The 26932-nt window shown below is 40.4% G+C and overlaps 1 protein-coding gene across 2 annotated transcripts in view; it reads left to right on the top strand.

Annotated features, from left to right (window-relative positions):
• MSH2 (mutS homolog 2) overlaps positions 1–11908 on the top strand; it is a 72572-nt gene extending 60664 nt beyond the window's left edge. For both annotated transcript variants that reach the window (XM_060026669.1, XM_060026671.1), the window contains exons 11-16: positions 1286–1383; positions 4422–4667; positions 5760–5964; positions 7196–7443; positions 9275–9450; positions 11479–11908. In XM_060026669.1, coding sequence (XP_059882652.1) covers positions 1286–1383; positions 4422–4667; positions 5760–5964; positions 7196–7443; positions 9275–9450; positions 11479–11649 — 1144 coding nt within the window. In that variant the 3' untranslated portion in view covers positions 11650–11908. The remainder of the gene's footprint in view (positions 1–1285; positions 1384–4421; positions 4668–5759; positions 5965–7195; positions 7444–9274; positions 9451–11478) is intronic.
• The last annotated feature ends 15024 nt before the right edge of the window (positions 11909–26932 follow it).

Genomic DNA, 26932 nt, shown 5'->3' with positions numbered 1-26932 from the left:
AAATATATATAGAGGTTGAACTGACCACAGTGGTTCCAAAAGTTGTGAAAAATTCATTCGTTCATTCATTCATTGCTTGTTGTCAACAGATTGCTTGCTGTGGATCTGACTCTGAGATCATATAATTGTCCTTAAAAACCTCCAGTGTCTGTCATCCAGAAAAATTTTAAATCTTTACTATAACCCGTACAATCTGATTCCTGCCTACCTCTTCTTTTCTCTCTTGTCAGCTCTCCCCGTCACACAGCAGTCTCACTTTTATAATGTCTTTGCTTCTTTCTTTTCTTCCTTTAATTCTTTCCAGTTGCCTGTTTCATAGTCTTTTTGTGCCAGTGTACTGTTCTCAAGCTGTATATGCATGTTATGGCATTCGCTGGTTCCATCATGTTCACAGTTATTGCCTTGATTGACTAATACCGCCCTCCTTCTGATAAGTACTTCCCCCTCTTTCTTGTATCCTCTGTGACCCCCTCATCTTGTCTTTTTGTTTTTAATTTCATTCCCTTCCTTTGATACCAGTGAATATTTTTTCTCTATTCTCATCTTCAGCAATTTTTATTTCAACCTTTAATTTTCATTTACTCTTCAAATTGCTCAGTAAGATTGTTTTCAAAACATTTACCTTACTTCGACAACTTTCAGTATCAAAGACCGTTTCCTACAGTAATGAGAGAAACTGTGTGTGGAGGTGTGTGTTATTTATTTTTTAGTCGAAATATAGCTAATTTACAATATTAGTTTCAGGAATTACAGCATAGTGATTCAGTATTTTTATAGTTTATACTCCATTAAAAGTTATTATGAGATAATGGCTATAATTCCCTGTGCTGTACAATATATCCTTGTTGCCTTATCTATTTTATACATAGTAGTTTCTATCTCTTAATCCTATATCCCTAATTTCCCCCTCTCCCCACTGGTAACCACTAGTTTGTTTTCTATATCTGTGTCTGTTTCTGTTTTGCTGTATACATTCATTTGTTTTATTTTTTAGGTTCCATTTAAATATTTTAGAAAAGGTCACAGACCAGAATTTTACTCAAGGGAATAATTGTTATAGCAAGAATACTATTGGTGCCATTGGGCCATTCCAAACAGCATAAATGTTAATACACTGAATTCCAGCCACATCCGCCCCTAATGAGTTGCCCATTTTCTACTGATATTTCGATTTTAATTGTTTTGATGCTTTATAGGATAATACTCTGGATATATTTTATATAGTGCATATTATCTCCAGTAGATGTTTTAATATTTTTAATAATACCATTATCTTGATTTGCAGTAAATTGACTTCTCTCAATGAAGAGTATACCAAAAATAAAACCGAATATGAGGAAGCCCAGGATGCCATTGTTAAAGAAATTGTCAATATTTCTTCAGGTAAATTTAATAGAACCAATACATTAAATGTTGAAGGTTTGTGGCAACCCTACCTTGTCAAATGATGGTTAGCATTTTTTAGCAATAAAGTATTTTTTAATTTAAGGTATATACTTTTTTTGTTATTGCTTATAGACTACAGTATAGTGTAAATGTAACTTTTATGTGCACTGTGAAACCAGAACATTTGTGTGTTGCTTTATTGTGATATTCCCTTTATTGCGGTGGTCTGGAACTGAACCTGCAATATCTCCAAGGTATACCTGTAGTAGTCTTGAAAAAAATGTTTAACCTGGGGCTTCCCCGGTGGTGCAGTGGTTGAGAGTCCGCCTGCCGATGCGGGGGACACGGGTTCGTGCCCCGGTCCGGGAAGATCCCACATGCCGCGGAGCGGCTGGGCCCGTGAGCCATGGCCGCTGAGCCTGCGCGTCTGGAGTCTGTGCTCCACAACGGGAGAGGCCACAACAGTGAGAGGCCCGCGTACTGCAAAAAAAAAGAAAAAAGAAAAAAAATGTTTAACCTGAATAGTAACAAGAAGAAAAAAAATTGGATAAATTTAGATTGTGGGACATACTTTTTAAGGCCTGCACTCTTTAAAAATGTCAGTGTCATGGAAGCAAAGAAGGAAAGGGCAGGTTCTGTTCCAGATTAAAGGATACTTAAAGTGACAGAACAGTCAAAGGCAGAGGATGATCCTTGATTGGATCCAGTACTAGGGGTTGGAATTGGGAACTAGCTATAAAGGACACTATTGGGACAAATTGTCAAAGTTTAATATGAGATAATATGATATCGGTGTCACATTTCTTGGGTGTGCATAGTGATTAAGTAGGAAGATGTCCTTGTTCTCAGGTTGTGTGTGCTGGATTATTTAGGGCTGGTAAGTCATTTAAAAAGTATAAGCATGTATAATTCTGTAAATTGTTTTACTATTATGAATTTTTATAGTAAATCAGAAAGAAACATAAAACTTTTAAAGGGTTTTAGTATACTTTATATATTTGTGTTGAGATGAATGAGATTTGTAAAGATTACATTTTTGCTTGGTGGTATCAGATTGCTGTAGCATGGTAATCTTCTAGTTGAATTATGTTCCTAGCCTAGATTGCATTTGTAAGGACCCTAAAAACCACTACATATATTCAAACTGGGAGTCTTCCCCCAAAATAATATTAACTATTATTCATTAAATACCTAGTAGGTTAAAGCTGCTAGATTTTAACATTTAAATTGAAGGTTTTGTATTTGGATTCACCTTGAATTTAAATGAAACCTCTTCTTGGTCTAATATACACATTATAAACTATCTTTATTAAAAATGTAATAGATCATTTTTGTAATTTATCTTGCTCTTAAACCAGAAAAGGTGATGCTGTGAAGAGCCAGGTGTTGTGAGATACCAAATATAGACTCTTGATTAAGAGGCTTTTGGTTTTCTTTTATTATAAACCTATTCTTGTTGGTATGTTAGAAATTTTATGAGTTAAAGTAATTATGTAAGTACTCCACTAATATTTAAGTAATTCTCACAGGTTCCTATTGCTATATGGTAGGGTAGTATGATGAACTCTCCCCCTCCCCCCCCCTTTTTAATATGTTAGGTAAAACAGAAATAAATTTAAAAGTGGTTTAAATTCATAAGTTAATTTTTATTTTCAAAAAATATTTTATCACTTTTATGGGGAACAAGGGAATCAGAGATTAGTCAGATTTTCTGCCATTTGATTAAACTCATAATGTTGTATTTTTCTAAAACTAAACAGTGTTCTCTTGATTGTCTTTTGAAGTTTTTGACACATTGATGTCCATGTGATAGTTCCGTGTGAGCCATGTGTCTGTTATACCAGCCCCTCCAACCTATTAAAATTTTAGAATCTATTCTGAAAATTTTGACCATTTTTATTGCCTAATCATGCTTTGCCTAGCATGTGTCAGGGACTGTTTAATGTATGTAATAGCTTTTAGTTTTACTGCTCTAGCAGAGTGGAATCTTGTTGAAAGTGTTTTAAGAAAGTTATGGAACTAAATTTATGCTAAAATTTAACTGCATGGGAGAAAAACCTCAAGTAACAATCTTGACAGTCACATTATATCTTATTACCTAGTGTTTGCACGTTTCTTAGGATAATTGTGAAATGCCATCCTGGTTTCAGACTCTTAAAATTTAGAATTGTGCCTCACATATCACTGCACCCTGCTTTTCTTACCTTATCAATATATCATGAAAGCTTTTCCATAGAAGCTTTTTCTTGTTAGTTTTTTTTTTTAACCTCTACCTCATTTCCTTATATAAGCAGCTATGCACATTTTTTTTTTTTTTTGAGAACAGGCCATTTATTTTGTAGAACATTTCTCAGTTTGAGTTTGTCTGATGTTTCCTCATGATTGTTTTCAGGTGATACAGTTTTGTCTGGAATACGCAGACGTTACTGTTGTCTGTGGATTCATATTAAGGGGCACATGATGTCTTTTGCCGTATCATTGGTGATGTTAACTTTTGCTGCGTGTGGGTTTCTCTAGTTGCCGTGAGCTGGGGGCTACTCTTCGTTGCAGTGTGCAGCCTTCTCGTTGTGGTGGCTTCTCTTGTTGCGGAGCACGGGCTCTAGGCACGCCGCCTTTGGTAGTTGTGGAACATGGGCTTAGTTGCTCTGCGGCATGTGGGATCTTCCTGGACCAGGGATTGAACGGTGTCCCGGCATTGGCAGGCCGTTTCTTAACCACTGCACCACCAGGGAAGTCCACGCATCTATGCACTTTTATATTTTAATGGATCTTGGTAAGGGAGGGCATCATACTCTATTTTTGAAATCTGTTCATAGGAAGGGAAAATGTGACAACACATTTTAACCTCATGTTAAGTTTTAGGTGTTCCTTTCATGTTTAGTTATGGCAAACCTTGGTTAGTTTTTAAAAATGATATAAATTAGGAAATGGTTTTTGAATTCCCAAATGGAGGAAGGTTGAATTTATTCTTACAGCTGCTTATATGTATTTTTTCTTATCCAATATTCCTCTGTACCTTTTCTGTTTTTATATAGGCTATGTAGAACCGATGCAGACACTAAATGATGTGTTAGCTCAGCTAGATGCTGTTGTCAGCTTTGCTCACGTGTCCAATGGAGCACCTGTTCCATATGTACGGCCGGTCATTTTGGAGAAAGGACAAGGGAGAATTATACTGAAAGCATCCAGACATGCTTGTGTTGAAGTTCAAGATGAAGTTGCATTTATTCCTAATGATGTTCACTTTGAAAAAGATAAACAGGTGTTCCACATCATTACTGGTAAAAAAACCTAGTTTATGGGCTTTTTGTGGGTAATGTTTCCCATTTATTATGTTGGAGTGGAAATATATTTTAAGTTGATGAAGAAAATCCTAGTCCTTGATGATAGAAAAAGAACATTGTTCATTCTAGTTAGTAGTATATTAATAATATATGAATGAATGAATGAATGAATATATGTGAACAGAATGAAACCTCTGTTCCAGGGGTTCAGTGCATTTAAAAATGAACATCTCTTCATCCTCCAAGCTTACCTTTGGGCCAAACCTTTCAATAGTGAGGTCATTGAAAGTCAAACAGAATTAGGTGCTGGAATGACCTCAGCTTAGGGTAGCAATTCTTTAAAAGACATGATACTATATTCATGTGAAACTCGAAAAAAGTAGACTTGTATATAGACTAAGGTAGCTTGTCTCAAACTAAAGGGTTTTGAGAGATCTTAACGAGATTCTAGAAAATAAAAGTGTTAGGGTGCAGGGGTGATAGGAGTCTTTGGGCAAATGTGTTTGGGAAACAGTCAGTGATTGTATTTTATTTCCCCAAATGGATTTTCAAGTTGTTCATATAATCTAACACCATTAGTTGGTAAATTGCACATTTTCCAAAAGTAGGGTCATGTCTTTGGGTTTTAGTGTGGAATTTACTTGATTTGAAGGACTTGATCATACTGATTCATTCTCTGATAGATGCATTTATTAATGAATTATAGTGTTTAGTTAATTAATCAGTTAGGCCTGTACTGTTTTCTGAATGTCATAAAATTATCCTGCAGGCAGCTTTGTGAGCTGTGGGGAAGTGGTCTGTATGTTCTTTCTAGACCATAGTCAAATTATAGGTAAGATATATTTTTCATGGGTCCTCTTGAAGAAGGGCACAGCATAGGCTTGTCTGAAGAGAAAATAGCATTGTTTCAGGGACTAGTATAAGGCAGGAACTCTGTTCATGCCTTTGGGCAGCCTGTGGTCTGCTTCTTGTATGTCATATCACATGACCTAGGTAATTAGTCACCGATGTGCAATTTAGGAGTAATATTCAATTTATTAGTTGCAAAAATAAGTTAATAATCTTGCTTGTTGATATCATGTTTTGTAGGTCCCAACATGGGAGGTAAATCAACATATATTCGCCAGACTGGGGTGGTAGTTCTCATGGCCCAGATTGGGTGTTTTGTGCCATGTGAGTCAGCAGAAGTGTCCATCGTGGACTGTATCTTGGCCCGGGTAGGGGCTGGTGACAGTCAGTTGAAAGGAGTCTCCACATTCATGGCTGAAATGTTAGAAACTGCTTCTATTCTCAGGTGAGTTCATTTCCCAGTCTCCTGAAAATGGAAATGGATGTCTCTGTCCTTTGAAAAGTAAATTTGCAGGTTCATCTATAAAACATCTGTGATCTTTTATCTAGTTTAATAGTTTTCCTGTGAGCTTTATGCACTTTATATTATTTTAAAAGGGTGACTGGCGATAGTTGTGGAAAGCTTCTTTGATTTTTAATGTTGTCTTCTTAAGGTTTCTGGTAGTTGTTCACCTTATGAATCTCCCCCCTGCCATGCTTTTGCTTACGCTGTTCACACTACCCGGAATGGTCCTTCCCTGCTGTTTACCCAAGTCCTTTCTATTCTTTACAGGCCCGTAATGACAGAAATTCTACTTCTCTGATGACTTTCCTTGTCACATGTGCCTAAGGTCATGGGTGTTTCTTCAAACTCCTTGACATGCCTGTAATTTATTAGCTTTTAATTTTAGAGTTTATGAAATCTCTTGTCTTTATTTCATTTTTAGGAGCTTCTTTGAAGACAGGGAGGCTATACCTTCTATTTCTTGGAGTCTTCTAAAGTACTTTGCATATAGTAGATCCTTAATAAATTATGCTTTGATTATTGTTTGTGGGGAATTATAGAAGCAATACAAATGTTCAGTAATTAGTCAATAAGTTAATATGCATAACTTAAAAAATTAAAGAAATAAGCAAAAGGTGTCAGTGGCATTTCATGGAGAAAGAAAGAAATGACCAATAAGCACATGAAGAACTGTCAAATTCTCTAATTAAAAAAAAGTTCCCCTCCTTTCATTTGGTTAAAGAGAAAATAAAATGCTAATATCTGGTGCTGGTAGGGCTGTGGCAGGCACACAGATTCACGTGACCACCAGCCATGTATGCGAGTGTTCGTGTCACCACACCCTTGTCCTATCTTCTTGTGGAATTATTTTTTTTAATCTTGACTGATTTGATTGTTAAGAAATGAATGATAGCTGCTTTATTTGGAAATTCTTAGATTACAGCTAATGAGATTGGTAATTTAAAAAATATTTATTCACCATTTGTTTCCTCTTATGTTAGTTGTTTGTTCATGTCCATTTTCTTACTGAAGTTTTAGTGCTTTTCATTGACCTCATTGAATTTTTGTATATATTAAGATAATTAATCTGTTACATTTGTGGCACATCTTTCCCATTGTATTGCCTTAATTTTGTTGTTTGCATTACCACATGCTATATCATGGGAAATTTTCATATAATTACGTGTTTCAGGTCTGCAACCAAAGATTCTTTAATAATCATAGATGAATTGGGAAGAGGAACCTCTACCTATGACGGATTTGGGTTAGCGTGGGCTATATCAGAGTACATTGCAACAAGGATCCGTGCTTTTTGCATGTTTGCAACCCATTTTCATGAACTTACTGCCTTGGCCAATCAGATACCAACTGTTAATAATCTACATGTCACAGCACTAACTACTGAAGAGACCTTAACTATGCTTTATCAGGTGAAGAAAGGTGAGTGCATACCACTGGTGTACTGTAAATTTGGTGTTCCTATCCTTGGAATCATTAGTAATTGCCTTATTCTGCATTAGGATGAATTATTGATGTTTTTACAGAACACATTTACCTCTTAATTTACAGACTGGGGACAGGGACGTGGTGTGTTATCTATATTTCTGTGTGTCATGGTAGAACCACTCATTTTAAAAAGGTCACAGAAAGAATGATCTGCACTTTTGAACATCGTCACAGGGGTTTTGTTCTACCTCCCATGGCAGCATGTTTTCTTGTCAAATTAGCTACTTGATAGTAACAATAAGCTTTGAAGTTCTGAGGCTCTAGCTGTTACTGTTTAATAAACTGTCATAATCATCTGATTATATTTTTAAGAATGTGTTATGTAACAGGTTCATTTAAAGCTGGGGTCTCCAGAAACCTTGAAATTGTTAGTAGTTATCAGGTAAGGAATGACTTATGTGTTGGCATTTCATCCTTTGAGAAAAGTTTGTCATTAGTGGACCTGGCAGCTAATCAGATGACTGCGTTGATGAGATTAACATACTGTAAAGTTTTTATTGCTTTAACATTTCACCAGTCATCAGAATAGCTTTTTCAGATGGCTCTCTGATTTTCCATGAACGCATTTTTCTGCATCAGTTGGTTGCAGGTAAATGAGATTATTTTTGATTCTTTGTTGCTTATGCTTCTTAGGAATCCTTCTGAGTTACTGTTTGCATTGTTGTTGATAGAGAATATAGATACTCTTGGTTGGACATGGCATTTAGCATGAAGTTGAGGTTTTGCTTTTAAAAGGTGTTTTGTGTGAGAAAGAAATGGGTTCAGGGCTTCCCTGGTGGCACAGTGGTTGGGAGTCCGCCTGCCGATGCGGGGGACACGGGTTCGTGCCCTGGTCCGGGAGGATCCCACATGCCGCGGAGCGGCTGGGCCCGTGAGTCATGGCCACTGAGCCTGCGCGTCCGGAGCCTGTGCTCCACAATGGGAGAGGCCACAACAGTGAGAGGCCCGCATTACCACAAAAAAAAAAAAAAGAAAGAAAAAAGAAATGGGTTCAAAGTATTAAAAAAGACCAGGTGAAATTAGGAGTCGATAGGAACAGGTTTCTCCTTCACTGTGGATGTTTATCAAGCACTTGCTTCTATTTTATTTTTGTTTCTCTAAGCTGTGCGGAATATCCAGCTCCAGAATGCATGGGATATATAACTAGGCTAAAGGAAAATTTACGGTTGAGGCAAAAATGGGAGCTCCATGATAACACTGTGAGCATCACTGGTATTTAACATTTGGAAGGAATGTCTTAAGTCAGTTTATTTTCTGCAAATGTGGGTGAAGTTAACATACCTAGTCTAAAAATTTACTAGACTAGATTTGGGCCAAAAATTTCATTGTCATTTGAAATACATTTTGAACTAAATACTCCTTCTAATTAGTGACACTTTACATTTATCTTTTTTTTTCCCACAGTGCTTTAGTTCCTCCCTTATGAAATGAGAAAACCTCAGAGATACTGTGTTGATTAATTTTTCTTCCGATTCAGATATTTGTCTAGGCTTTTGAGGACTATCTGTCAAGGCTTTTCTCTGCTATTTTTATTTTTCCTACTACATTTGTCGAGGATAAAATATAGCACTGTGTGCCAAGTCATAACCACTTTTCACTGGAGGCTTAATTAAAATTTCCTTAAGTTACTCTGAAACATTTGGCTAATGTATTTGAAATAATACAAAGTTAAGTTTCCTAATGACAAAGTGAGAAAGTAAGTTCCATTTGCATAAATTGCTGTCTCTTCCTACCCTGCCCCTCACATGCCTCAAATTTCTTACAGGTGTCTGTGATCAGAGTTTTGGGATTCATGTTGCCGAGCTTGCTAATTTCCCCAGGCATGTAATAGAGTGTGCTAAACAAAAAGCCCTGGAACTAGAGGAATTTCAGAATATTGGGAAACCACAGGAACATGATGAAATGGAACCAGCCGCAAAGAGGTGCTATCTGGAAAGAGAGGTTTGTCAAATTATTTTTGTAGTTGTTTTTTTCCTGTATGATTCTATTGTTTACTTATTGAACATTCATTATTGGTTTCCACTTACATTTCTTTGCACTGTAAAGAATCCGTCTGTATCATTTTGGTTTCACCACTGCACACATCTGTACAATTGAAAGATAGCATTTCAAGTACCAGATTTCAAAAGTAGGAGGATAGGAATATTAGTATAGGTTAAAATACATAATTCAAAGGAGTTATAGAGGTCCATGCACGTATCTTTGATTACTTGTAAACAAATAGATCGAGTTCAGTTAAATCACATATTTACTCAGTGCTTAGCTAAGATGATGAAGAAATGAACACAGTTCCTTCCCTCCAGTTGTTTAGAAACTAGTTGGGGAGGTAGTAATAGTGAGCATGTCATAGAGAATTATGACAAATGTTTACTCAGGAAAGCTCTCTGTGGGCAGGATGTTTCAGTTCTTGTGGGAGCAGTGGATCTTAAGTTAGGCCTTCTGAGTGGTGGGTGAAATTTAGATGTTCACACAGAAAGGTATAAGCATATGCCCAGTGGATTTTTTAAAAATTAAAGGATTATTAGTTTCTTGTAATAATGAAAATAAAAGAATCTTAATTTACATCTAGGTCCTGGCAGCACTTACTGTGATTATGCATTGTGACAACCTCTTGTCACATTGTTAGCTTTTTTTTTTTTTTTTTTTGCTGTACGCAGGCCTCTCACTGTTGTGGCCTCTCCCATTGCGGAGCGCAGGCTCAGTGGCCATGGCTCACGGGCCTAGCTGCTCCGCGGCATGTGGGATCTTCCCGGACCAGGGCAGCAACCCGTGTCCCCCGCATCGGCAGGCGGACTCCCAACCACTGTGCCACCAGGGAAGCCCACATTGTTAGCTTTTACCTGGTGACTTTTTTGTTGTTCTTACTTGAAGGATAGATGATGTTACAATAATAGATGATGTGTATGATTTTGGGGCTTAAAAGATAAGGTTTTATCTGTTGTACCTATACAAGCAGGAGATATGTATTATAACTTGTTATTAGTTTTAAGTAGGGAAGGTTGCCATCCTGGATATGAAACGGTCTTGGTATCAGCCCCACAGCTATCCATGATCCAGGATTAGGTAGGCTCCTTTATGTAAATGATTCCCAATTAGAATAGAAGTCATATACCATTGATAATATTAATTACAATGAATTTTTTAAAAATTTTAAGCTAAGGGAGACATATAACAGAATTATCGATGTTACTCAATCTAGATTTTATTTTTTGGGAAAAAGAGGCACTTGTTATTTAATAGAGATGTGTTTCTTCTCTATCTTATCATTTGGATTATCTACCTTTCACCTCTAAGGTACATATTACTAACTGGCTCCCTGGTAAAAAGCAGACTTTGCAGTTCAGCTTCACATGCAGTAATAAACATTATATCCTTTGTCAGGCACTGTTCTTAGCACTTTGCATGCTTTAACTCTTTAATTCTCACAACAGCCCTGTGTGGTTGGTAATATTATTGTCCCCATTTTACGGATGAGGAATGTGTGTTAAGGAATTAGCCCACGGGTCACATAGCAAGCAATAACCACGTTCTTTAGAATGGCAATAACTAGGCAGTAAAATAAACAAAGAAGAAACATCTCATGTGTGTATGAGTATTAAATTTTCAGTGACTGTTTATACCTTATAGTGTTTGTAAACCTTGAGTTCTTTTTCCCCCAGAAGGTTAAGTTTATATATCAGTTATAAAAGCTGAGGGATTTGGGAACTACTAAAATATTCAGTTTCTTTGGCATTAGCAGCTGAAAATATATTTATAAATATCCTTTTAATGACTTGCTATGAAGAAATACAGTCAACTAAGGTCTTTGCTATAAATTCTAGATGGTGCACACTTAAAACTTAAAGAATGTTGTTTAAATATTGGGTGGAGTGTTTAGATTGAAATTATAATGGGACAATTCATTACTATTTAATGTGACTTTTAGAAAAGTCATTTTAAAGACTAATGAAACGTTCACATGTTTTTCAGCAAGGTGAAAAAATTATTCAAGAGTTTTTATCCAAGGTGAAGCAAGTGCCCTTTACTGAAATGTCAGAAGAAAACATCGTAATGAAGTTAAAACAGCTGAAAGCTGAAGTGATAGCAAAGAATAATTGTTTTGTAAATGAAATAATTTCAAGAATAAAGGTAACTACATGAGTAAATTCCACTAATGGAATGAAGATAGTATTGATAAGCTGTTGTCTGTAATGCTTTTGTACTGTTTTATATTAACCCTTTTTCCATAGTGTTAGCAATTGATGTCCATGGGATATCAAGTTAATAAAATACTTAGTATACCTTGCTCTACCTGAGTATATTTTCAAAGATCTTTATTTTGAAAAATGAGAGCTGTAACTGAGGAATACTTAAATGGACATGGGCAATAGTAGGCAATATGTTGAATTTTACAAATAAAATCATGTAGTTTTTAGAATTTGGTATGTGTTGTATTTCTTTGTGATAAGACTTTTACACATATTCCCGAATGGTGTGGAAGAAACAAGTAGCCCAGAGACTTTGTAAAAAAGTAAGGGGTCTTAAAGCTAGAAGGAAGCATGGAACCCATTTCCAGTGATTCCCCACAGTGTCCATCTGTTGGCACGAGCCAGGTTGGCTGCATATGCGTTAGCCAAGGAACTTACTATAAATCCAGGGTCCTAGTGTGATCCTCCAGCCCATCTGCCATTCTCCCACCCCAAGTTTGTGATGAGATTTAGAAATCTGGGTTTTAACAAAATCTTTCAGATTGAGAATGCTGATTTAGTCTACCTTTTTTTTTTTTTTTTTTGCGGTACGCGGGCCTCTCACTGTTGTGGCCTCTCCCGTTGCGGAGCACAGGCTCTGACGTGCAGGCTCAGCAGCCATGGCTCACGGGCCCAGCCGCTCCGCGGCATGTGGGATCTTCCCAGACCGGGGCACGAACCCGTGTCCCCTGCATCGGCAGGCGGACTCTCAACCACTACGCCACCAGGGAAGCCCTGATTTAGTCTACTTTTATTTTACAGGGAGATGGAGAGGTTAAGAGTATAGTGGCTGGTCCTGCTGAACATGGGAGGAAAAGGATAGCCTTTTTAATAAATGGTGATGGGATGATAGGGTATTCGTATAGGAACAAAATGAGATTGGATCCCTATTCCATATCCATATTTTTCTATACGAAAAATCAACTCCAGTGAATTTTTTACCTAAATGTACAAAGCAACACTACCAAGGTTTTAGTGTTTGTAGTTCTGTAGAAAATAAAATAGAGAAATATTTTTACGACTATAAAAATATAGGAAATATGAAGTTGGTTTTGGGAAGGATAGTTCTTAAGTCACAAACACCATTCATAAAGTTTGACACACTTAGCAATATTGAAATTAGGAACTTATTTTCATAAAAAGGCATCACAAAGTTCTAAGAGTACGGTTGACCCTTGAACAGCGAGTGGTCTGGGGCACTGACCCCCTGCACAGTCGAAAATCCACATATAACTTTACAGTCTCTTCATATACACAGTTCTGCATCTATAGATTCAAAACAAATGTGGATCATGTAGTATTGCAGTATGTATTGAAAAAAATCCAAGTATAAATGGACCCACAGAGTTCAGACCGGTGTTGGTCAAGGGTCAACTGTAGATCCATAATGGGAGAACATATTGGTACCACATAAAATATCAAAGAATTTATATCCATGATATAGAAAGAACTATAAAAATCACTAAACAGACACGATTCTTAATACAACTCATTAACAAAAAGACAACCCAGTTAAAAGGCAAAGGATCGGAATAGATAATTTTCCAAGGAAAATTTGCATATGCAAATAGGCAAATGAAAAGATGCAAGATGTTATCAGGGAAATGCACATAAAAACCACAGTGAGCTACTACTTCACACCCATTAGGATACTAAAATCAAATCAGATAAACCAGTATTGAGGATATGGAGGAATTGGAACTCTCCTACACTGCTATGAAAACGTAAAATGGTGCAGTCACTTTTGGAAAAGTCTGGCATTTCCTCAGTTAAACATATGAGTTACCAGATGACCCAGTATTTCCATTCCTAGATATATATCCAAGAGAAACATGTTTACACAGAAACGTATGCACAAATGTTTATAGCAGAATTATTATTTTTTAAATTAATTTTTACTTTGGCTGTGTTGGGTCTTTGTTGCTGTGCGCAGGCTTTCTCTAATTGCGGCGAGCGGGGGCTACTCTGTTGTGGTGGGCGGGCTTCTCATTGCAGTGGCTTCTTTTGTTGCAGAGCGCGGGCTCTTAGGCACGAGGACCCCTTAGTTGCGGCACCCGGGCTCAGTTGCTCCACAACATGTCGGATCTTCCCAGACCAGGGCTTGAACCCGTGTCCCCTGCATTGGCAGGTGGATTCTTAACCCCTGTGCCACCAGGGAAGCCACATACAATGAACTATTAATTGGCCATAAAAGGAACGAAGGACTGATACATGCTAAAGCTAGGATGAGCCTTGGAAACATTAGTGAAGAAGCCAGGCACAAGAGCCGACGTAATATATAATTCCGTTCTTGTGAAAGTCCAGAATAGGAAAAGGTATAGAAACAAGGTAGATTAGCATAGGGCTGGCAGGCAGGGCATGGATGCCTAGGGGGGTGATAGCTAAAGGATATGGGGTTTCTTTTTCAGATGAAAATGTTCTAAAATTGGTGATGGTTGCACATATCTGTGAATATACCTAAAAACCATTGAAGTATACACTTTAAATGGGTGCACTGTACAATGTAAATTATATTTCAAACATTTTTTAATTTTAAAATTTTTATTGAAGTATAGTTGATTTATAATGTTGTGTTAGTTTCTAGTATACAGCAAAGTGATTGAGTTTTTTATATATATATATCTCCACTCAAACAGAATATTTATATATTCTGTTTTATATTCTTTTCCATTATGGTTTATTACAGGATATTGAATTTAGTTCCCTGTGCTATACAGTAGGGGCCTTGTTGTTTGTGTATTTTATATACAGTAGTCTGTAACTGCTAATCCCAAACTCCTAATTTACCCCTCCCCCATGCCCTTTCCCCTCTGGTAACCATAAGTTTGTTTTCTGTGTCTGTGAGTCTGTTTCTGTTTTGTAAATAATTTCATTTGTATCATATTTTAGATTTTACATGTAAGTGATATATGATATTTGTCTTTCTCTGACTTCACTTAGTATGATAATCTCTAGGTCCATCCATATTGCTGCAAATGACATTATTTCATTCTTTTTTATGGTTAGGTAGTATTCCATTGTATATACAACACCTTTATCCATTCATCTGTCTTTGGACATTTAGGTTGTTTCCATGTCTTGGCACTTGTAAGTAGTGCTGCTATGAACATTGGAGTGCATGTATCTTTTTGAAATATTTTTCTCTGGATATATGCCCAGGAGTGGGATTGCTGGATCATATGGCAACTCTATTTTTAGCTTTTTAAGGAATCTCCGTACTGTTTTCCTTAATGGTTGTACCAATTTACATTCCCACCAACAGTGTAGGGAAGAGTTCCCTTTTCTCCAACAAAACTTGTTTTAAAAGAAGTTCAGGTACTTTACCCGAGAAGAAATATAAATGATCCATACACATGAAAAGGTCTTCAATCACCAGTCAGAAAAATGAAAATGAAAACTATTCTGGGTTACACCCTCCTGACTCTGCCCTCCCCATCAGATTGACAGTCCTTTAAAATGTGACAATACCAACTATTGGTGGTATTTGTTGATGTGGCACAACACTGCTGGTGAGAATAATTAGCTCGTAAAGTTGAAAACAGACATATGACCCAGCAGTTTTGCTCCTAGGTGCATACTGTGGAGATACGTATACACACTGTACGATGATGGTATACGAGAATATTTGTGATAGACCCAAACTGGAAACAACCCAAACTATAGCTACACAAAATAACATAGATGGAATCTTAAAAACAGTAAGCAAAAGAAATGACAGATAACAAATAATACCATTTTTCTCCCAATCATATGAAGTTGAAGAATAGGTAAAATACTGTTTAATGGTGCATTCATGGGGGTGAGACGATAAAGAAAAGCAAGAACTTGACTATGTAAGTCGGGAGAGTGGTGGCGGTGCTGATGGGGAGGGGCTTCTAGAGGGCTTCTGGGGTGCTACAGCATTCTGGTTATTGACCTGAGTGGTGGTTATGCAGGTGCTTGCTTTATGATTATTGCTAAACTCTGCAATTATGTGTTAAGCGCTTAATTTGGTTTGAGAACAAATGAAAATTTAATGCCAGTAAACCCTTTAAAATGCTCATCTTGATTTACCACACTGTTTTTCATCACTGATAATTTAGAGTAAGATACATCAGCTTTTCTTTTCTGGCTATCGAATGCTTGGGTAGAAGGCAGACTTAACAGAGAAAAAATTTAAATGTGGGCATTTTTATTGGTTTAACAAAATCATGTAGCTTCTTATAAGCGGAAGACTTTTTTATATAATTTAAAAGGCAATTTTAAAATTCTAGTGAAATATTTTATCCCCTGGTTAGCTATGAGCGCGTGTTTTTAGATTGCTGTACAAAAGCATGTATAAAATGGAGATCAGCCCATGGTTTTAGTTGTTAGGGCTACGAGAAATGGAGGGGGGGGAGCTGTTGATTCTAAGAAAACATGTAGTCTCTCAAGCTCTGATAAATCAGGCTGCTTTCATTTCTCTAAAAGAGACTTAATGTTTAGTTCTAAGATGTTTTTGAAAGTGAAAAAAACATAATAGACCCGTTGTTTAAGATGTTTCAGACTTAAACTGTGCTTATTACATGAATATGCTAATGAAGCAACCGGCCTCCTTCCTTTTGGAATGGTAGATGTAAAGCAAAAGATAAACTAATTTCTGACCTGTCAAAAGACAGTTGCATTTTAAAATTCTAATTGCAGTGTGGCTTGGTTTTCCTTCTCCACTCAAACACGAACTTGGATAATACCAGAATAAAGCCGAATCTATAAATATTATCCAAGATTTAGAACTCAGCCATACTGTTACCATGAAATCTGTTGGCCACATAACCACGTTTCTGAGAAAATACATGGCGTTTTTGCATTTTAAAAAAGTTAGCACTAAGAATCCATCCAAGATGCAATTGTTTTTGTAGTTAGATTTTTTTTCCTTAAAATACTCTTTTGAGGGTAAAAATTAGAACAGAAGGAAGATGTTTTAGGATATATTTAAAGAATAACTTTTTCCCTGTAAAATCTCAGTGTTCCACATACTAAGCACATCCTGTTAGACTTCATGAGTATTAAATGCATCTTCTATCCTTAGTCTTTCTGCATTTAGCTTTTTTGGGAAGTATGTTTTTACCCACAGCATATGGTATGAGCTGCTGATTCAGTGCTGAGCGGTTCTTTAAGCTTGTTAGTTATATTCTGTTGATTAAGATGGTGTGCAGAATAGTCAGAAGGAAAACCAGTGTCTGGTCTGAAATAAATTAAACCATGTTAATCAGCTTATGGGGAAGAACAAATGAGTAAAGAGAATTTTCATATACAAAGGAAATCTCTATTATTGCCTTCCTAGGGTCGGTCAGTGTGTTTGGGATAAGGAGATAGGGTGTCGCCGGGAGAGATGACGAAAGTGCCCAGAATGCTGCACATATTTTCTGACTAAAACTGGAAGTGGAGCCCAACTTAAAATAATAGTTTCCTGCCTGATGTTCTCCCCACTCCGCTTCCCTTGAGAGACAGAGCCACTGCTTTCTCTTATTATTCTGCTCCAGAATTTACCTATTTGGCCAGCTTTCAGGTGTCTGTGAACATTGTGGTACAGAGCCAGGGTATCCAGAGGAAGTAGTCCCTTGCAGACACTGTCTCATTGCAGGTAGCAATGCCTCCTGTTCTTTGAGGAGGAAAATGGGGAGCCCTCGCCTTGCCTTTGACACAGCAGCTTTCCCACGGTCCTGGAAGCAACAGTGTTTCCTGTGTCAGACCACATTCAGAACATGATCCAAATTCAATGTATGTTAGCATATTTTTGCTTTGGCGTGTGGTTTGTCCAAACAAGTGCCCACACACATCTTTCATCCAGCTATGTGGGGAACTCAGCAGTGGCATGAATGATACTGGATGCTGGGTGGCCTTCACTGGACCATTCCCATCCTATTTCTAGACTTGGTAAATAGAAGACCAGACTGCTGCTGCCTTTGCTTCACCTCAAAGAGAGAAAATTATAAACTCTCTAAACTTGTTAAATTTAGAAGAAAGGATAATTCTGTCAGTGGACAATTTCTTATTCTAGCAAAAGAACAATGGCAGTGAATTCCTCAGTGTTCAGAATCAACCAGTAAATGAGACCATAGGGATTAAACTGTATTATCACAATATTACTATTGCATTTATTTCCTAGAATTTTGTTGACACTTATCTGTTATAATTAGCAGTTTAATTTTATGAATAATCTTAATACGTTTTAAAAACCAGATTAAGTATAGTTAAATCTAATTAAGGCAGTGCAACTACTTTCAGTTCAGCCACTAATCTGAAATTTTATGGTGCATTGCCCATCTAGCAAGATGTGTTTTATCAGTTTTTTCTTCACATAATGATCAGGACTTCATGTTTATTATCAATTCTAATGTGATGTTTTGTTGCTAAACATTGTTTGGCTCAGCCAAATCCATCATGAAAATGACTTTCCGCATTGAATCCTTAATATTACAAAGTAGATGCGCGATTTGGCAACATTAAATACTTTGTGAATATCTGAAAATGGCAAGGTGCTGTGCTGGGCTCCTCAAAAGACTCGTCCTCTTCAGCAATACTGAAAGGTGGGTACTTCTATTACCTGCGCTTCACAGATGAGAACGTCGAGGCTCAGAGGTTGAGTAACTTGCCCCGGGCACCCAGCCAGTAAGTGGCAGAGCTGGGGTCTGAACCCCAAGCAGTGTGTCTCCAAAATCCGTACCTTTTTTCTTTGCATTTAAAGGCTTAAAATATTGTTAGGAATCTGAGATGCGCATGTGACAAATTTAATCTTTCTAAATATTATTTAGTGTCAGAATGAGTGATGTCGGCAGTGCAACAGGAGTTAAGGAAGATGGGAGCTGTGGTGCAGACATTAAGAAGTACTATGTCTGTTCTCTTGTGGAAGCTGGTTCTCCCGTGGAAGGCTTCTCTCTCGGGGCTGTGGACACAGCAAGAAGCATCCACCGGGGGCCCTGCCACCCGTCTGGTTCGTGGCAACTACATGGCTGCTCTCTGGGGCTTGATACCCCAAAGGAAACAGGAGCTCAGCAGCTGCATTCTTTCAGAAGTTCACCAGTCACCAAATGCCAACATCTGTCTGGCCAAGGGATTACACTGAACCGTTTGGACAAAGGATTATGTTTAAATGAGAATAGAGACAGTCAGCCAGAAGCTTGCAAAATGAGGAGATGGAATTAAATGTCAACAGTGTTTGGAGCAGGACACCGAATCTGGCACACTCAGATATTCGGATCACTTAACTTGGAGGTTATGTATGTTCTCTCTTGAGCCAGGAAAGTTTTATCCAGCCTGTGGGGAATAACCCCGGAGGTTTTCTCCACCGCTGTGCTCTGAATTCGTGCCTAGTGAGTAAAGTGCTGAGTAAGCCTGCACAGGTCAAGGTATGGGGGAGTTAAAGTGAGCGGCAATGTGGCGCATCAGGAAGGCTGCTTGAGTTGGATTAGCCCTTGCTTGGCCACTTAGCTGTGTGACTAGAAACTGCCCCTCCTTGGATTTCCCCTCTTTTGTAATTTAAGGGGGTTGGCTTTTTAGAGTTCTCAAATGCCACACCTTCAGGGCCAGGCAGGTGCAGAGTACAGAGAATAGTAGGGTTAAGGTGAATGCCCCAACCTAAAAACAAATGATTTTTTTCATAGGTACTATAAAAGGGCTTAAGCCTTGGTTGCAGTTAGTCTAAGCCAGCATCCAAAGAGCCACCCTGAGGTGATACCCGCTCTCCTCAAAGTGCCATGTCAGTCATCCAGCTCGTAATTCTCTAATCAGCAACAGAGCACTTTGCTGCTTTATTTTTTATTATTTTTAGCTGTGATCTTAGCATACAAGTACGTTGAGGCCTAGAAATATTCATTGATAATGCTTTTCCCTGAAACCCTTTTGGTGGCCCTTTCACTAGAATCAGACATGGAGAAAAAAGGTCCAATGAATTCCAAGCAAATAGAATGGGGGAGTCTGGTTACCTGAGAAGGGAAAGAAAGGCAAGGTGGTCAGACCAAAGTAGCACTTCCAAGCCTCTTTCAGCTCCGTGAGCTTAAGTCTAGGTTTTGGGGGCAATGGGGATGAGATAAAGCGGGCTGTTGCCTTCAGAATTGGCTATGACTGAAGTAACTTTCAAGATTGAAAAATAGTAGCTTGAAGTAAGTCCATAAAGCAACCAGGTCGAGGACGGGAATCCCCAGAAGGATGGACTCGAGGAAGAAGTGTGACGAGTGGACCTGCCGTGTTTGAGTGCAGTGAGGGGAGCGTGGGGGTGAGTTAATAATAGCTGCAAAGGAAGAGCGATTGAGAAGAAAGGGGGCGGGATTATTAACTCCAGGAATATCAAAACCGTATCATGATAGTACACTGCCTATCCTAACTACGAATTTTACTCATTTAGTGATAAACACCGACAAGTGATTTAAGAAAAATAGTAAAACAAACAAACAAACTATATTTGGGATGAAGGGTGTAAGAGAATAAATCTGCCACTCTTTCTGTAAGATAATGTCTAAAATTGGAAAATAAAGAAATAGCAGTATAAGCGTGTTAAAAATATGGAGATAAATGCTAGAGGATTCTAAGAGAGCTGAAAGTGAGCAGGGCAGCTTTGAGAGGGGGGACTGGTATTTTTTATTATAAACCTCATGATGCTCCAATTTGATCTTTTAAAACTATATTGCTTTGATAAAATCAATATTAAATTGAAAATGACTGTCTTATCTTAAATCAAGGGCTATCTAATATTACAGAATATCTTCAAGCACCCTTAAAATTGTGACTAAAGAGAATTTACTATTAAAAACAAAACATACCTAGGGCTGGGGAGGCAGAGGCAGAAATGGGGAGTGACTGATAATGGTACAAGCTTTCTTTAGGGGATGATAAAAATGTTCTAAAATGAGATCATGGTGATAATTGAAGAACTCTATAAGTATGCTGAGTTGAATACTTTACACAGGCAAACTGGTATGTAAGTTTATATATCAATAAAGCTGTTAAAAATGGTAGCTTCAATAAGATGTAATAATAGCTATGTGTCTGGCACCCAGTTTATTCTCAACCTGTTAGGTAAATACTATTCATTTTAGGAATGAGGAAGCTGGGGTGTAGAGAAGATCATCAGACATGAGTAGATTAGGGTGGAAGTTATTTTTCTTTCATGTGAAAGAAATCTGGAGGGAGGAAGACTAGGTAAGGTGGCTGTATGAGCATCAGGGACCCTGATTCTTCAAGCTTGTGTCTCTACTGTGCTTGGCTTCTCTTCCCGAGGTCCCCTCATGGCCCAAGGTGACTGCTGGGGCTCCATCCAGTGCACCCACATTTCAGGCAGCAGGAAGGAGGAATGTGTAAGGATGCTGTTCCTAGCCTTAAGAAATCGTGGACATTGTACACATTGCTTCCACTTACATCTTCTTGGCCAGAATCAAGTCATGTGTCCACACAGAGAAAGCCAGGAAATGGAGTCTTGGCTGTCCTCCCTACCTCATAGGGGAAAGTTGGACCAAACTCATTTTGAAAAGTGTGTTTTGGGAACGGCAAGGATTTGGTGCTTTGGGATGCTGATGTTTCTTTCCTCTTCAGCCTACCATCTTCAAAGCCCCACCCTGTCTAAATGTTAATTTATTACTATTATTTAATTTGTTTTTTCTCAAAGCATGTCTTGGCTTCTGTTCTTTCCTTCTCTTTCCCAAATAATAGCTTCTTTGGACTCCACTCTGTTCTGTAATCCTGTTTCCACTGAACCCAACTAAACTAAAAACTCAGGACCTCAGCACAGCAGGCATGGAGTAGTTTCTTAGGAAAGACTTGTGCACAGAGCATGAGCTCCCTGGGGACTTGGGTCACTGACACCATGGAGCGGGGACTCTAATGTGGCCCCATGCAGACACTTCTCCCTCTGTGCTGTCGGGAAGGGTAGCGGAGCACTTGAACATTGGCACAGATGAACAAGATCACCCTCCACAGGATGCAGAGGGCGGGTGATGCGCCGATGACCTCATGGCTGGTTGGTGGCAGAGCCGTCCTGGAGGGTGAGCCTCCTGGCCCTCCAGCACCTCTGACCACAGAGCTTTTCAATCAGACACTGAGTTCCAGGTGGAGCCACTTCACACAGGGTCATTAAGTAAAAGAGAAATGGATGATAAATTTTTATGTATTCAGAAATTGTTTCTCTCCTCCCCTCCTCTTGGGATTGATTAACTTAGTTGGAAATAATGAACCTGAACTGATTTTTGAGCACCAGGTCTAAGTGGAAATTACTTGTACCTTGTTTGCAGACTTTCCAGAGACCGTAATACTTGCTAAGATGATCCTTTTCTCTCCCCTACTCTCCCAGTTTTCCCGTTGGTGTGAGAACTGACAAGCCAGAAAATAAATGAGCTGGAAGAAAGAATAGTTTCCTTTTTCTATGAGTTGTGTCCTTTTTCTAAAGGGCAGCGCTGGAAATGCCATCTTCCCTTTGGGGAAGCCATCATGCTTCAAGGACACTCACTGGCGGGCAGGCTCCAGGGCAGAGTGGCCAGTTCAGGACCTACAGTCACTGGCCAGACTCCTTCCTTCCCACAGTCTTGCTGATGGAGGCCGCAGGGTCACCTCCAAGGGTGTTTTGAGGCCATTTCTGCTTTCTTCTGACTTTTCTCAGTAGATTTTTGTGGCTCTCTTAATGATATTGTCTCTCAGACCACTTGGAATCAACCCACATCTATCTCTTGGTTCCTCCTTATGTGAAGTCGACTCCTGTTCTCAACTGGCTTCACGGGTTTTAAAGGCAGCCCTTTCTCCGAGGCTCAGGGGTTGGTGGGCAATTCTGTCTACCTAGCGAGGGACATGGAGGCATCGTAATCTCCCCTGGAGCTAGTCCGATGGTGACTCCTGCCCAGATTCTGTGGTCACCAGAGGTCCCAGGTGACAACTCAGAGAGGTCACTGTCCCCTGGGAGCCCTGGGGACTCGGCCTCTCATTAGCTTGAGGATGTTCTCTGTACTTCCCACCTGGGCCCTGGCAGCACAACAGCCAAGTAAGAAGAGGCCCAACCTCCTTGGTCTGAAGCTGAGTTGCTTCCTCTATACATGTAGCTTTTACCCTCGCTGGTTCCTTCCTGGAGCTTCCAGATCCCTGCCATCCCGGCCCCACATTCTCCCCAATAGTCCAGGCAGACTGAGGACCGAGTTCCTGGAGCACCTTCACCACTTCCAACAGTCTGACGCCAGTTCTTCCTCACCCACAAGCTATTTGATCTTCCAGTGATGCCAAGCCCAGCTGCTTCCTGATCTTTGCTCTGCGAGGGCTGGCCTCCGGTCCTGGCTTTGGCCCTTTCCCCTGCCTTTGGCCAGCCCCCCGCTTTAGCTACTTGAGCACCAGCTCCTGCACAGTTTGGGGCTCAGGCTGTGGCAGGGATCCCTTTCCCAGGAGGGCTTCATGTCTTGTCGCTGTGACAGTCCTTGGAGGATCAGCGCTGGGAGGGTCTTCAGACAACTCTGCCAAGTTCAAACGCTGGATTTAGATATGAGGAAACCAAGGAACCGAGGCCACACAGGTGGTATGAAGTGGAATTGCTAGGAATGGAGATGGTAAGCAGCTGTGTGCCCCCATCCCAGGGTGTTGTTGCCGGGAGGCTGGACTGGACGTCCTCCACTGAGCCTTCCACAAACTCTGATCCACTTTGACAGTGAGGCGATGTCATGTTTTGTCTGTTCACCATCCCCTCCCTCCTCACCTTTCTTGGTGAAGCCCCTCTATGTAGTTCAAAAGGGGCTGCCAGTCACAGGACCCATTTTCCTGGCCACAGAGGTGGGCCAATGAGCCAAGCTTCCTACTAGAGTTTATACAGATTTGGGGAATGAGAAGCTCTCCTTCCTCCAAGATGGTTTGGGATGTTGCTTACCCAGAACTGTCTATGGGCATGCCCCTCCCCTCCCTTCATCTTCCCTCACCCACCCAGCCACCATCACATGGAGCCCAGCAGCAGCAGGAAAAATGGAGTCAACATCCAGAGAGAGGAGATCTCTTAGATGTTGGTGGGGGAAAGGTGCAAAAGCAGGCTGACCACCCTGGGGTTTCTGAGGGGAGCTCCACCCCTCGGCTCCGAGTCACCAAGCCAACCAATTCCCTTTTGGCTAAGTTACTTTGAGTGCAGTTTCTGTTGCTGGTGACCAAAGGGTCCCTGGATGATTCATGCACAGATTTCGTTCTGAGCCAGAGTGAAAACCCATGACAGCCAACTCCTAATGGGCCTCAAAAGAGACATAAGAGACTCATGCTTCTGTGAATTATTCAGGCATCCACTGTTTAGGGCAACTCTGCTGTGAGTTGTTTTGCAGCATCATGCAGACCGTAAATATGGCTTTGCATACGTGGATTTGAATAAAGTGGGGTTATATCAGTAACGTGTGACTGCACCTCTTCCCTAGGCTGTTACTTCTAAGAGAAGAACAACCCTTTCTCCCTTGTTGTATTTGCACAGCATCCAGTGTATGGCCACATTGGGCACTCATTTAGAATGAAACATATTCATGCAAAAATCTTTGCTCTGCCTCTGGACCTCAGAACCTTAACCTCATCTTCCACACCTGTAAATTGAGGATAATAATAGAATTTATCTAATATACCTATCTACGAATAATCAGAACTCTTTTGCTTTCAGGTGAGAGAAAGCCAATCTATGCCAATTTATACAAAAAGAGACATCTGGGGTTGGAGCTGCTGGAAACTGGAGCAGTGCGGGCTGGCCTCCCTCCCTCCCTCATCCCTGCCTGTCTGGGTGTTGGTCTCGTCCTCAGGTTCCTTCATGTGACGGGGAGGACATGGCCACCAGCAAACAGCAACAGGGTCATACCCTTACAGCTCTCAATCCAGAGAAAAGAGGGCCTCTCTCTTTAGGGTCCACAATGTGAAGTCCCAGGAAGGATTTCAATCACCTTGACATGAGGCAAAGGCTACCAGGGCAGCCCCCCAGAACCATGCAGCATGGGGGAGGGGCTTCTTAGAGGAAATGGGGGGCAGTACCATGATGCAAGGAAGTGAAGAAGGGGTGCTGGGCTGAAGAAAAGGGCACATGTCCACACACTTCTTTTTGGAGGCTTGCGAGGATCAAAAGAGACATGACTCGGGAAAAGCCGAGCACAGCGTGTCTGGCTCCTGGCGAGCCGTCAATAAGTGTCAGCTGCCGCTAACATGGCCGCTGGAGGGAGGGAGGGAGGGGAGGGGGAAGGGGAGAAAGCGGAAGCAACAGGAACAGTGATGTGGCAGCTCTGCGCCTTGCATGGGGGTGGCCAGCTCGTGGCTGAGGGGGCGACACTGCAGCCTCACTCCACCAGTCGCCCTGGTCTGGCCTTTATCTGCTCAGAGGGGCGTCTGGTTTTCATGACCACAAAGGCCTCTGAGGAGAAGGGGATCTCTTTGTGCTGAGGCACAAAGAATGAAAGTGATTCTCAAGTCTGGTAAAGGATGCTGAACTGGGGCATGAATTGGTGGCTGGTGGTGCAGTGAAAGGAGAAAGGGTTTCAGAAAATCATTTTCTAGGAGCCGTAAGCTACCGAGCCTGGCTTGCTTTCCAAGTGGAAGTCATCCTAAGGCCTCGGAGGTGTTAGTCAAGGAGGGGGGGCACCAGAGAGTGTTTGGTTGGCCTCAGCATTCGGGATCCAGGGGAACCCCGTGCCTCCTGTTCTAGGCTGAGGGGACTCCGCTAAGTGTAGACAGCAAAGACGGGGCTGGGGGGGAAGGGGGGCGGGGGAAGGGAACAAAAACCAATGAGCACCTGGCGTGCGCCACGCGTCTCATTTAAAATCCACACGCAAACCTGTAATCTACACAAACACGGAACGGAGGCTCAGGAAAGGGATGCTACTTGCCCAAGGTCACTGAGCTCACGAGAGATGGGAGGGCCGTCCCCACCATGCCTCCCGCCCCGGTGAGCTGGCGCCCGGAGAGAGCTCCGTCGCAAGCAAGCCGGCCGGCTGATGTAGGCGAGGTGAGTGCTTTTCCTACTTACCCGCTAGTAAATGGAGATTCAGAGAGGTGAAGGGCCTTGCCCAAACTCACACGGCTGGTAAGTGGCAGAACTGGGTCTTCTGTCTCTAAATCTGCAAAACCCTGAACAACCCCACTAGCCGCATTTGGCAGCATTTGCTCAGCAATGTCTCTGCAGGAATCTTGCGATCAAATTCCTGGTGGGTAGTGGCCTGCGGAGATGATGGGGTGTTTCGTTCATCATGTTGATGGGTCCTTGTTTCTCACTGTGGCAACAAAATTTGTAAGATTTTCCTCTTTTATCAGCTGAGAAATGCTGCCCCACACTGTTTATTAGGTACTTCTGTAGGGAGGTACTTTTCCCCTAATTCTTCCAGGGGTTGACTTAAGTTTGGGCAGAACTCAGGTGGCGAGGAGAAGTTTGTTTGTTTGTTTGTTTTTAACATCTTTATTGGAGTATAATTGCTTTACAGTGGTGTGTTAGTTTCTGCTTTACAACAAAGTGAATCAGTTATACATACACATATGTTCCCATATCTCTTCCCTCTTGCGTCTCCCTCCCTCCCGCCCCCCCCATCCCACCCCTCTAGGTGGTCACAAACCACCGAGCTGATCTCCCTGTGCTATGCGGCTGCTTCCCACTAGCTATCTATTTTACGCTTGGTAGTGTATATATGTCCATGCCACTCTCTCACTTTGTCACAGCTTACCCTTCCCCCTCCCCATATCCTCAAGTCCATTCTCTAGCAGGTCTGCCTCCTTATTCCCATCTTACCCCTAGGTTCTTCATGAACTTTTTTTTTTTCTTAGATTCCATATGTATGTGTTAGCATACGGTATTTGTTTTTCTGTTTCTGACTTACTTCACTCTGTATGACAGACTCTAGGTCCATCCACCTCACTACAAATAACTCAATTTCGTTTCTTTTTATGGCTGAGTAATATTCCATTGTATATATGTGCCACATCTTCTTTATCCATTCATCTGTTGATGGACACTTAGGTTGCTTCCATGTCCTGGCTATTGTAAATAGAGCTGCAATGAACATTTTGGTACATGACTCTTTTTGAATTATGGTTTTCTCAGGGTATATGCCCAGTAGTGGGATTGCTGGGTCATATGGTAGTTCTATTTGTAGTTGTTTAAGGAACCTCCATACTGTTCTCCATAGTGGCTGTATCAATTTACATTCCCACCAACAGTGCAAGAGGGTTCCCTTTTCTCCACACCCTCTCCAGCATTTATTGTTTGTAGATGTTTTGAT

Source organism: Delphinus delphis, chromosome 12, assembly GCF_949987515.2.
Source record: "Delphinus delphis chromosome 12, mDelDel1.2, whole genome shotgun sequence".
In the NCBI taxonomy this organism is placed as follows: Eukaryota; Metazoa; Chordata; class Mammalia; order Artiodactyla; family Delphinidae; genus Delphinus; species Delphinus delphis.
This window is presented reverse-complemented; position numbering and strand designations above follow the sequence as displayed.